At 42.7% G+C, this 12,623-nt stretch overlaps 1 protein-coding gene across 1 annotated transcript in view; it reads left to right on the forward strand.

The window, feature by feature from the left end:
• LOC129831473 (low-density lipoprotein receptor-related protein 12-like) overlaps positions 1-8,655 on the forward strand; it is a 40,181-nt gene extending 31,526 nt beyond the window's left edge. Inside the window, exons 8-10 of the mRNA XM_055894880.1 lie at positions 2,832-3,301; positions 3,649-3,778; positions 6,446-8,655. Coding sequence (XP_055750855.1) covers positions 2,832-3,301; positions 3,649-3,778; positions 6,446-7,399 — 1,554 coding nt within the window. The 3' untranslated portion in view covers positions 7,400-8,655. The remainder of the gene's footprint in view (positions 1-2,831; positions 3,302-3,648; positions 3,779-6,445) is intronic.
• Positions 8,656-12,623: the final 3,968 nt, after the last annotated feature.

A 12,623-nucleotide genomic window follows, 5' to 3' on the forward strand; every position in this document is an offset into this window, starting at 1 on the left:
AATACAGGGAAATTCTTGAGGGAAACCTGTTTCAGTCTTTGAGATTTGAGACTGGGACGGAGGTTCACCTTCCAGCAGGACAATGACCCTGAGCATACTGCTGAAGCAACACTTGAGTGGTTTAACCTCTACCGCTTCTCTTTCCCGGATCCGGGATGCCCCCTATCAAAAAAGCTGACCAGCATAGCCTAGCCTGACGCGACAGGGATATCATATAACATAATTTTCATGAAATCACAAGTCCAATACAGCAAATGAAAGAAACATCTTGTGAATCCAGCCATCATTTCCGATTTTTAAAATGTTTTACAGCGAAAACACTATGTATTTCTATTAGCTAACCACAATAGCAAAAGACTCAACCGCATATTTTCACCATTTTTCTACCGCATAGGTAGCTATCACAAAACCGACCAAATAGAGATAAAATTAGTCACTAACCAAGAAACAACTTCATCAGATGACAGTCTTATAACATGTTATACAATAAATGTATGTTTTGTTCGAAAATGAAAATCATAGTTTTACATTGCAGCTACCATAAAAAATATCACCAAAGCAGCCAGAATAATTACAGAGAGCAACGTGAAATACCTAAATACTCATCATAAAACATTTATGAAAAATATATGGTGTACAGCAAATGAAAGATACACATCTTGTGAATCCAGCCAATATTTCAGATTTTTTTAAGTGTTTTACAGCAAAAACACAATATAGCATTATATTAGCTTACCACAATAGCCAAACACACAACCGCATTTATTCACCGCATAGATAGCATTCGCAAAAACCAGCAAAAGATATAAAATGAATCACTAACCTTGACGAACTTCATCAGATGACAGTCTTATAACATCAGGTTATACAATACACTTATGTTTTGTTCGAAAATTTGCATATTTTGAGCTGCAAACCGTGGTTATACGTTGTGAATATGTAGCATCGATTCACCAAATTGTCCAGAGATAGTTTGGACACTCACCTAATCTGACCAAAGAACTCATCATAAACTTTACTAAAAAATACATGTTGGACAGCAAATTAAAGATACACTAGTTCTTAATGCAATCGCCGTGTTAGATTTTAAAAAATAACTTTACCATAACAAACAGCTTACGTTATAGCGAGACAGCGCCCGCAAAAAGGGTGGAAAATAGGACTAAACATTTACACAGAAATACGAAATAACATCATAAATTGTTCTTACTTTTGCTGAGCTTCCATCAGAATCTTGTACAAGGAGTCCTAGGTCCAGAATAAATCGTTGTTTGGTTTTAGAATGTCCTCTTCTCCTGTCGAGTTAGCAACCTTAGCTAGCCATGTGGCGCGAACATGCCCAAATTCTCCTGACGCAAAGAAAGGACAATTCCAAAACTCGCAATAAACGTTGAATAAACTGATACAACTCGGTTGAAAAAAAACTACTTTATGATGTTTTTATCACATCTATCAAATAAAATCAAAGCCGAAGATATCTACCGTGTATACCGAACGATTTTCAGAAGCCAATGTTGATGTCCTTCCCACGGCTAGGTAGAGAATGGAAATTCTATTCACGTCATTCCAAGAGCTCTTGTTCGACCTCAGATCAAGCTAAACACCCCATTCCACCTTCCACTGCCTGTTGACATCTAGTGGAAGGCGTATGCAGTGCATGCAAATCCATAGAAATTAGGCAATTGAATAGGCAGGCCCTGGAACAGAGCATCGTTTTCAGATTTTTCACTTCCTATCTGGAAGTTTGCTGCCAAATGAGTTCTGTTTTACTCACAGATATAATTCAAACAGTTTTAGAAACTTTAGTGTTTTCTATCCAATAGTAATAATAATATGCATATTGTACGATCTAGAATAGAGTACGAGGCCGTTTAAATTGGGCCCGTTTTTTTCCCCAAAGTGAAAACAGCGCCACCTATTCACAAGAAGTTAAGGGAAAACATTTAAATGTCTTGGAATGGCCTAGTCTAAGCCCAGACATGAATCCAATTGAGAATCTGTGGTATGACCTAAAGTTTGCTGTGCACCAGCGGAACCCATCCTACTTGTAGGAGCTGGAGCAGTTTTGCCTTGAACAATGGCCAAAAATCCCGGTGGCTAGATGTGCCAGAATTATAGAGGTATACCCCCAATATACTTGCAGCTGTAATCGCTGCAAAAGGTGGCACTACAAAGTATTTACTTTGGGGGGGTGAATTGTTATGCACACAAGTTTTCAGTTTTTTTGTCTTATTTCTGTTTCACAAGAAAAAATATTTTGCATCTTCAAAGTGATAGGCATGCTGTGTAAATCAAATGATACAAACCCCCCAAAAATCGATTTTAATTCCACGTTGTAAGAAAACAAAATAGGAAAAATGCCAAGGGGGTGAATACTTTCGCAAGACACTGTAGCAGATAGGAACATCGCTGAAAGACGTCTAATGGCTCTATTGAACAAGGACAACCATATCTGCACACACGCAAATGGGTAGTGTGATCAGTATAACATAGGCCTCGTGAAATGCCATAAAGCAGGACTACTTTCATTTTCTGATCTCGTCCACGCCATCAATACACCGTATTGGTGTCGTCGGGTGTATCGTTCGGTGCACAAAACCCAGACTCGCTGCCTTTGTGGTCAATTATGTGTAAAACACATCTCACTGACTTAGAAGTTCTTCGGACAAGATCAAAACAAACCCAGAGTCATATGTTCATGAAATGTACCTTTTAAGCTCTCCCTTGAAAATATCACTAAGCTTTCTTTGCTTTTTCGGTTTCTTAATTTTGGAATCGTTACGGACACCCTCGATCGACTAATGAATGAAATCTACCTCATCTCCTGCCAGGTGTACGGTTTCTGTCTGCCTTGGGAGATCCCGTGTGGGGGCAACTGGGGCTGCTACACGGAGCAGCAGCGCTGTGACGGTTACTGGCACTGCCCCAATGGCCGCGACGAGGTCAACTGCAGCATCTGCCAGGAGGATGAGTTCCCCTGCTCCAGGAACGGTGCCTGCTACCCGCACTCGGACCGCTGCAACTACCAGAACCGCTGCCCCAACGGCTCGGATGAGAAGAACTGCTTCTTCTGCCAGCCGGGCAACTTCCATTGCAAGAACAACCGCTGTGTGTTCGAGAGCTGGGTGTGCGATGCGCAGGACGACTGCGGCGACGGGAGCGACGAGGAGAGTTGTCCGGTCATCGTGCCCACACGGGTCATCACGGCGGCAGTTATAGGAAGTCTTATTTGTGGCCTGCTGCTGGTTATCGCCCTGGGCTGCACCTGCAAACTCTACTCCCTCCGGATGTTTGAGCGCAGGTAATAAACTTAGACCCCATGCTATTACCCTTGTTATTAAACAATTATACAATCCCACATAAGTCATAAGACTGTTTCTGTCTGTGTGGTTTGCTATGACAGCTTTAGTATGTCTCACACATACTTTGAGAGATGATTGGTAATCCATACTAGTCCTTAGGCCTTTATAAATGCTTTCTTTGGATTCATGTAGCTAGTTAGCTCTCTAATTTCTGTCTTTGATCTTCATCAAAAAAGACACTGAAATAACTTTGAAATGCCATTTCTCGAGTTCCTCTAACTGATCTGGTGTGTGTGTGAGTTTACTCCAGTCCTTTGAGTCCCTCTAACTGGTTGTGTTTCCCCAGGTCATTTGAGACCCAGCTGTCCAGGGTTGAGGCAGAGCTCCTGAGGGAGGCTCCCCCATCGTATGGCCAGCTAATCTCCCAGGGCCTTATACCCCCGGTGGAGGACTTCCCTGTCTGCTTTGGCAACCAGGCAAGTCTACATCTAGATCACACTGCCCTCTCTTGTTCTCCTCAGAAGATGTTATCCTCTTATCCATGCATGACTTGCGCTTAATTCTCTGTTAAGAGTGCACATTTCAAGTAAGGCCATGAATGCCTATCTTTGACATAGGATTCTTGACACCAAGGATCAACTGTGTAATATCTAACAACCGGACCTCTGTAACAAAAGAGATGTTGAAGAAGTTAAACTGTGATTCATTGTGAGGAAGTTATTTTTAACTTCCTTCTGAAGCACTGTGAATGAGTTACTCAGTGACTGTGATTGTATAGTTAAACACTAACTGCTTCATGGGGACCATTATGGACTTTTACAGTATATAGTAAGGTTTATACAGTGCATTTGGAAAATATTCAGACTTGAAATCATTGGCCACTTTAATAAATGGAACACTAGTCACTTTAATAATGTTTACATGTCTTGCATTACTCATCTCATATGTATATACTATATTCTATACTATCTATTGCATCTTAGCCTATGCTGCTCTGTCATTGCTCATTCATATATTTTTATATTCTTATTCCATTCCTTCACTTAGATTTGTATTAGGTAATTGTTGTGGAATTGTTAGATATTACTTGTTAGATATTGCTGCACTGTCGGAGCTAGAAGCACAAGCATTTCGCTACACTCTCAATAACATCTGCTAACTATGTATATGTAACTAATTTGATTTTGATTGGAGAACCCTTCTCTTTTTCCACATTTAGTTACTTTACAGCCTTATTCTAAAAATGTATTAAATGTTTTCCTCATCAATCTACCCCCAAATGACTAAGTGAAAACAGGTTTTTAGAAATGTTTGCAAATCTATTTAAAAAAACAAAGCACATACCTTTTGTAAATAAGTATTCAGACCCTTTGCTATGAGACTTAAAATTGAGCTCAGGTTCATCCTATTTTCGTTGATCATCCTTGATGTTTCTACAGCTTGATTGGAGTCCACCTGTGGTAAATTCAATTTATTGGACATGATTTGGAAAGGCACACACCTGTCTATATAAGGTACCACAGTTGACATTGCATGTCAGAGCAAAAACCAAGCCATGAGGTCGAAGGAATTTTCCGCAGAGCGCCGAGACAGGATTGTGTCGAGGCACAGATCTGGGGAAGGGTACCAAAACATTTCTGCAGCATTGAACACAGTGGCCTCCATCAATCCTAAATGGAAGAAGTTTGGAACCACCAAGATTCACCTTCCAACAGGACAACGACCCTAAGCACACAACCAAGACAACATAGTGGCTTCGGGACAAGTTTCTCAATGTCCTTGAGTCGCCCAAACTTGAACCCGATCTAACATCTCTGGAGACACCTAAAAATAACTGGCAGCGGGGAGCGTTCCCCATCCAATCTGACAGAGTTTAAGAGACTCTGCAGATGAGATTGGCAGAAACTTGTGACACGATACCCAAAAAAACTCTGCGGGGAGCGTTCCCCATCCAATCTGACAGAGTTTAAGAGACTCTGCAGATGAGATTGGCAGAAACTTGTGACGCGATACCCAAAAAAACTCTGCTGTAATCAGTGGCAAAGGTACTTCAACAAAGTACTGAGTAAAGGGTCTGAATACTCTTGTAAACGTGATATTTCAGTTCTTTATTAGGAAAATATTTGCAAAAGTAAAAAAAAATCAAAATAAAATTTGCTTCGTTGTTATGGGGTATTATATGTAGATTGATGAGGGGGGGAAACTATTTAATCAATTTTAGAAAAGGCTGTTACAAAGTGGGAAAAGTCAAGGTGTCTGAATACTTTCCGAATGCACTGTATAGTAAGTTTTTTAGCTTGTACACATTCACAGCTGAAAGCTGAATTACAGTATATAGACCAAAAGAAAAGTAAGATTTTAGGCGAAAATTAAGAGTTGATTAAAGTAGTTAGGAACTGCACCGCTTGCTCCTATACCCTCCTTTTTCTTAATCTCCAGTAGTTTCCACAACTAAGTAAAATGTCTTCCACAGATCTGACTTCCCCTTTCCCTCCTGAGCAACTTGTAAATATTCGCCTGTTTCTCAAGTATATTTTTCACGTCCTCCACATCCACGTCGCTGTCATGTTTTTACGATGTTCGGAATTTGTTATAACCAATTTATTGATGTGATTATGGGCCATATCTCAGGCCCTGTTGGTCACATGCATGCAATGTTTCACTTAAAGAGAGCAAGGGTTGAGGGAATAGAGAATGTTTTTCCTAAACAAATGAGGGATTTCGGTAAAATAGCTTTTCAGTCAGAGAAACATGTAAGAAACAAAATGGCTGAAATTATGTTGTAGCTTCAAAACGGACAGCGCGATAAATACTTGCTGTGTAACATTCACACAGGATTATTTTTTTTCAACACAGCATGGCCATCGGGCTCCCTCTTGAGTCATTTGTGTGTCCTTAATTATTTAAACAAACAGTGCGCTTTAAAATTTCAATCAATTGGTCGAAAGAACAGTCAACCAATATTTGTATTTTTTGTCGGGGTCAGCCCTTGAGGAGTATGATGTTTATTGTCATCTGTAATAGGCTGGGTTACTGTAAAGAACTTTGTCACAACTGATGATTTTTAAAAGGGCTTTATTATTTGATTGATTGATGATACTAAAAGTTTTGCTGTTCTCTCTGTGTGTGTGTGTGTGGTTCAGGTGTCTGTGTTGGAGAGCCTGAGGTTGGCGGTTCGCTCCCAGCTGGGTTTCACCTCCATCTGCCTGCCCACCTCCGGTCGCCACAGCAACATCTGGCGACGCCTCTTCAACTTCACACGCTCACGGCGCTCTGGCTCGCTGGCCCTAGTGTCTGCTGACGCTGAGGATCAGAACACCAGCAGCGGTAACGGCGGTAGTTCGGTCTGCGACCCCGAAAGGACTGGACCCCACCGGGGTCTGCTGCCCCTCGATTTGGACGACACGGATACGGAGAACGAGCGCCGGGACGTCCCCGGGGCCATGGGGGGCCTTGTAGCCCCCCTCCCCGCAAAGACCCCTCCAGCATCCGCAGTGGAGGCCATCATCTCGGTGTCGACGAGCTCCACCACCCCAGCCCCTCTGCCCAGCAGCAGGAACAGCCACCGGGCCAGGCACAGGGCCAGCCCAGGAGTGGTGGAGACCCACACCATGGACACCCCAGGGGGAGATGCAGCAGAGCCTCAGTGTGCTTTGGTCGGGAGGAGCCAGCTGAGCAGTGCTCTGAACCGGGTCGCCCGCACCCTGCGCTGGGTACGTTTCTCCCTGGGCCGCTCCGGAGACTCCTCAGGTGGGGCGACCCACAACCACAGCCCTCTTAGGCACCTAGAGCATGGAGCAGGGACAAGGGAGGACGAAGATGACGTGGAGCTGCTCATCCCCTTGTCGGATGCTGCCTCGGACACGGACTCCACCAGCGAGACCTCCAGGCTCCTCAACCTGGAGGTAGTCCCGGATCAGGCTGCCCGCCACTTATCATCCCCAACCGCCCTCGGGTCAGGCTGGGTATCCCTGGCCCTGGCCGGGCCCTGTGAACACTGTAGCATAGTTCACACTGCACATATCCCAGACGCCTGTCTGGAGGCCACAGGCAAGACGGAGACCAATAGTGATGACGAGTTACTGCTGCTCTGCTAATAGTTCTGACCTAAAGGAAGTTACAGTATGACTCAACTGACTGTCAACATGGACCTTCCCTGTCAAAGCTTGCCATTTCTTTTCTCTGGAAGAACAGGGGTTCCCGACGGGGAGACAATGTAATTTTTATTCCCTTTTTTAAGATGTTTAAGTCAAGTCTGTTTTTGAAAAGCCTGTAGTTCGTACTGTATTTGTCTTCTTTCTGCATTCATCAGATGGCACGATTTCGCCCACCCTCTTCCATTTCGACTTTTCCCTTGGGAGTTCCAACTCAGCCTGGGGACTGGGAAGGAGCACCATCAGAGTTTATGCCAGCGGTAACAGCGGCTCGAACTACTCAACCTTAACTTTGTCTAGGAAAAGTTGAATGGCTTCCATACAATGCAGCCACAGCAGCTGCCATTCTGTTCTTCTTCTCACTAATTTGGCATTAAGCAGAATAAATAAGATGCCTTTTTATGTTTAAGAATAATCTTACGAGAGACAACTATAGAGTACAGATGAGTACAGACGAAATTAAGATCTAGAGCCTGTGAAAAGATGGATGAGATTTAAAGATGTCTGTCAGATTTATTTAATGTCAGTTCCTTCTCCTTCAGCATAGGGAATCTGAGGGCGAGGGCTCTGAGTATCTGTGGCTTATCATGTGATGGTATGTTTATTTCAGTTCAGTGGGAGGCAGTGGAGCTACTTTCCTATTGAAAGGTACTGATGTGTTCTCAATGCGTCATCATGGCAAGAGCATTTTATTTATAAAAAGGAAAAGTTAATTGCAAATAACCTCTTTCTAAAAACAAAACATTGTAAAATGCTACAGATGTTTGTTGTATTTATTGTATTGGTAACCTCAATGTTTTGGTACTGAGAATACTTGTGACTGTATATTTATTTTAATTCCACTAGCTGTTACTTGAGAAGATGCATGTAGGCCATCATTGTAAATAAGAATTTGTTCTTAACTGACTTACCTAGTTCAATAAAGCGTCAATAAAAAATGTATGTAAAAAATTGCTATTTTTTGTAAAAGTGATATGGTGTTGGGGGGAAAAGTATATAAACATAACTGTTTACTGCACGAAGAAAATATAAAGCATTCATCCTGCTAACTTGCTTGTTTCTTCTTTGGGATATGAGGTGAAATTTATAATGCTCAAAGTCAACAAAAAATTGTGGTTAAACAATTCAGGATTTATTTTTGCACCTGTAGCGCTATGCCAGAATAAAACTATTATTATAAGGGCCATCAACAGTACGTAGTAATGCTGTATACTACTAGAAAGCTCAAATCTTCAGCTTTCAGGTGATTTTTATTTATTTGTATTCACTTTTCACATTTTGAAAGTGAAAATATGATTTCATATGCTACGAACAACATATTTGTGAAAATTGGTGAATAAGGCATGGCTTATTTTTATATAATCTACATATACACTGCTCAAAAAAATAAAGGGAACACTTAAACAACACAATGTAACTCCAAGTCAATCACACTTCTGTGAAATCAAACTGTCCACTTAAGAAGCAACACTGATTGACAATAAATTTCAAATGCTGTTGTGAAAATGGAATAGACAAAAGGTGGAAATTATAGGCAATTTGCAAGACACCCCCCAAAACAGGAGTGATTCTGCAGGTGGTGACCACAGACCACTTCTCAGTTCCTATGCTTCCTGGCTGATGTTTTGGTCACTTTTGAATGCTGGCGATGCTCTCACTCTAGTGGTAGCATGAGACGGAGTCTACAACCCACACAAGTGGCTCAGGTAGTGCAGTTCATCCAGGATGGCACATCAATGCGAACTGTGGCAAAAAGGTTTGCTGTGTCTGTCAGCGTAGTGTCCAGAGCATGCAGGCGCTACCAGGAGACAGGCCAGTACATCAGGAGACGTGGAGGAAGCCGTAGGAGGGCAACAACCCAGCAGCAGGACCGCTACCTCCGCCTTTGTGCAAGGAGGTGCACTGCCAGAGCCCTGCAAAATGACCTCCAGCAGGCCACAAATGTGCATGTGTCAGCATATGGTCTCACAAGGGGTCTGAGGATCTCATCTCGGTACCTAATGGCAGTCAGGCTACCTCTGGCGAGCACATGGAGGGCTGTGCGGCCCCACAAAGAAATGCCACCCCACACCATGACTGACCCATCGCCAAACCGGTCATGCTGGAGGATGATGCAGGCAGCAGAACGTTCTCCACGGCGTCTCCAGACTCTGTCACGTCTGTCACGTGTTCATGTGCTCAGTGTGAACCTGCTTTCATCTGTGAAGAGCACAGGGCGCCAGTGGCGAATTTGCCAATCTTGGTGTTCTCTGGCAAATGCGAAACGTCCTGCACGGTGTTGGGCTGTAAGCACAACCCACACCCGTGGACGTCGGGCCCTCATACCACCCTCATGGAGTCTGTTTCTGTTTTTTTGAGCAGACACATGCACATTTGTGGCCTGCTGGAGGTCATTTTGCAGGGCTCTGGCAGTGCACCTCCTTGCACAAAGGCGGAGGTAGCGGTCCTGCTGCTGGGTTGTTGCCCTCCTACGGCCTCCTCCACGTCTCCTGATGTACTGGCCTGTCTCCTGGTAGCACCTCCATGCTCTGGACACTACGCTGACAGACACAGCAAACATTTTTGCTACAGCTCGCATTGATGTGCCATCCTGGATGAACTGCACTACCTGAGCCACTTGTGTGGGTTGTAGACTCCGTCTCATGCTACCACTAGAGTGAGAGCACCGCCAGCATTCAAAAGTGACCAAAACATCAGCCAGAAAGCATAGGAACTGAGAAGTGGTCTGTGGTCACCACCTGCAGAATCACTCCTGTTTTGGGGGGTGTCTTGATAATTGCCTATAATTTCCACCTTTTGTCTATTCCATTTGCACAACAGCATGTGAAATTTATTGTCAATCAGTGTTGCTTCCTAAGTGGACAGTTTGATTTCACAGAAGTGTGATTGACTTGGAGTTACATTGTGTTGTTTAAGTGTTCCCTTTATTTTTTTGAGCAATGTATTTACAATCAACTTTACAAATGACATCCTTACTGTAATAATTCATCATCTAACTAGTTTGTAGGGAAAGGTATATTTTCTTTTCAGGGGCACTGATTGCATTTGTTCTTGTCTTCCTTACCTCCTGAACCACACAGTTGGCTAATGACTAAACAAATTGTTTCACATCTACAATTTTTTTTCCATTAAATTAGATATAAAACCATGTGTTTTTCATAGATGGGACTAGTTGCAGAAGGTTCTTAGCTTTCCAACACTGTGCTGCATATGCGGGTGTGACGTATCCTTCTGCCACAAATTGACTGACAGTTCGACCAGCGAATTAAAAGTTTAGGCGGAACATCTCAGCCTCCGATGGCTGTAGATACAGTGCATTCGGAAAGTATTCCGACCCTTTCCCTTTTTCCACATTTTGTTAATCATTTATTAAACATTTAAAATATCTTATTTACATAAGTATTTTGACTGCTATGAGAATTGAAATTGAGCTCAGGTGCATCCTGTTTCCATTGATCATCCTTGAGATGTTTCTACAACTTGATTGGAGTCCATCTATTGGTAAATTCAAATGATTGGACATGATTTGGAAAGGTACACACCTGTTTATATAAGGTCCGACAGTTGACAGTGTATGTCAGAAAAAACCAAGCCATGAGGTCGAAGGAATTGTCCGTAGCGCCCCGAGACAGGATTGTCGGCTTAGCTCTGGGGAAGGGTACCAAAAAATGTTCAGCAGTATTGAAGCTCCCAAAGCACACAGTGGCCTCCATCATTCTTAAATGGACGAAGTTTGGAACCACCAAGGCTCTTCCTAGAGCTGGCCACCCGGCCAAACTGAGCAAAAAAGGGGAGCAGGGCCTTGGTCAGGAATTTGCAAACATTTCTAAAAAACTGTTTTTGCTTTGTCATTATGGGGTATTGTGTGTAGATTGATGAGAAAAACAAAACAATTTAATACATTTTAGAATAAGGCTGTAATGTAACAAAATGTGGAAAAGAAATCGGGGACTTATCTCTTAACTGGTCTTAATGTATGGCTCTGTCGGTAAGACTGCTAGCATTGGCAAGGTTGTGGGTTTAATTCCCGCATTGATCACATACTGAAAATGTAGGCCTTATGCACTGCCTGTACTGTAAGTTGCTTTGGATGTGAGCCAATAAGTAAACTTTGGTTTGGTGTATGCTTTGTTTAGCCAATGTTCCATATGACATGTCATCGGCCTACAAGCTAGTATACTGGTGCATAATAAAGTTGGGGCCACATCTATCTAAATGAGGTCAATTTAACAACAACAGCAAAAAACAATCTTAGGGAAAAGTCCACGTCTAGTTCCAACTATGGGCAGGGACCAAAAATCGTCCCAGGCATTTTTAAAACCCCGGCCCTTTTTACCCCCTTAAGGCCCCCAGACCGGTAAATGTTTTTCCTCGAGGCTGCCATTATTAGCCAAGTAATTATCATTTTATGCAAACCCCTTATTTAGACAGGCCCACAGGGTTAAAGATGAACCAACCCATCTGGCATTTGCCAGAATTTCCCTATGGCCAGAACGCCCCTGACTCTGGGACATAACCTGCTATGTTTGTCCTCTGTTAAAAAAGCAAGGCTTGGGTAGATGAACCTCTAGTTCCTGTCCCTTTGATATGCTGCCAACACAGTGTGTTGAGGGAATTTTTTGTTGTTGCCGTACAACCTTAATATTGTACGACAGAACAGACTCGTACATCTGGCATTTGAGTACTCTGTACGTTAGCCTGGTCATGATGCATGCATACTGTGGGACGATATCTACTGCTCTCTAGTGGTAGGACACAAAAAAACACTGAGTTTCTTGAATACAAATCAGAGGAAGATCAATACTATGCTCTCTTATGGGGGGAATCGAGGGACCTCAGAATCAGCAGATCTATCATATGAACAGGAGTTGAAGGATACATTCTGATATGTTTAAAAATTAGCATTTTGAAATCGAAATGTATGCCCAGGAGCCCCCATTGATTTTGTTGAGTCAATCAGGTTTCATATGGACAACACATGGCAAAATGTGTAGAATTGCAGGAAATTAACTTTAAAACTGTCCCCATTGAGACCAGGGTCTCATTCTCAAGGGAGCCCTGTGAAAATGAACACGCAATTCAATACAACATTAAGAAAAATAACAACACAATACAGTATGTACAACACTAAAACTAAAAGTATTTTTGCCCAGCTCAGTGGAGACCA

Source organism: Salvelinus fontinalis, chromosome 32 (genome assembly GCF_029448725.1).
Source record: "Salvelinus fontinalis isolate EN_2023a chromosome 32, ASM2944872v1, whole genome shotgun sequence".
In the NCBI taxonomy this organism is placed as follows: Eukaryota; Metazoa; Chordata; class Actinopteri; order Salmoniformes; family Salmonidae; genus Salvelinus; species Salvelinus fontinalis.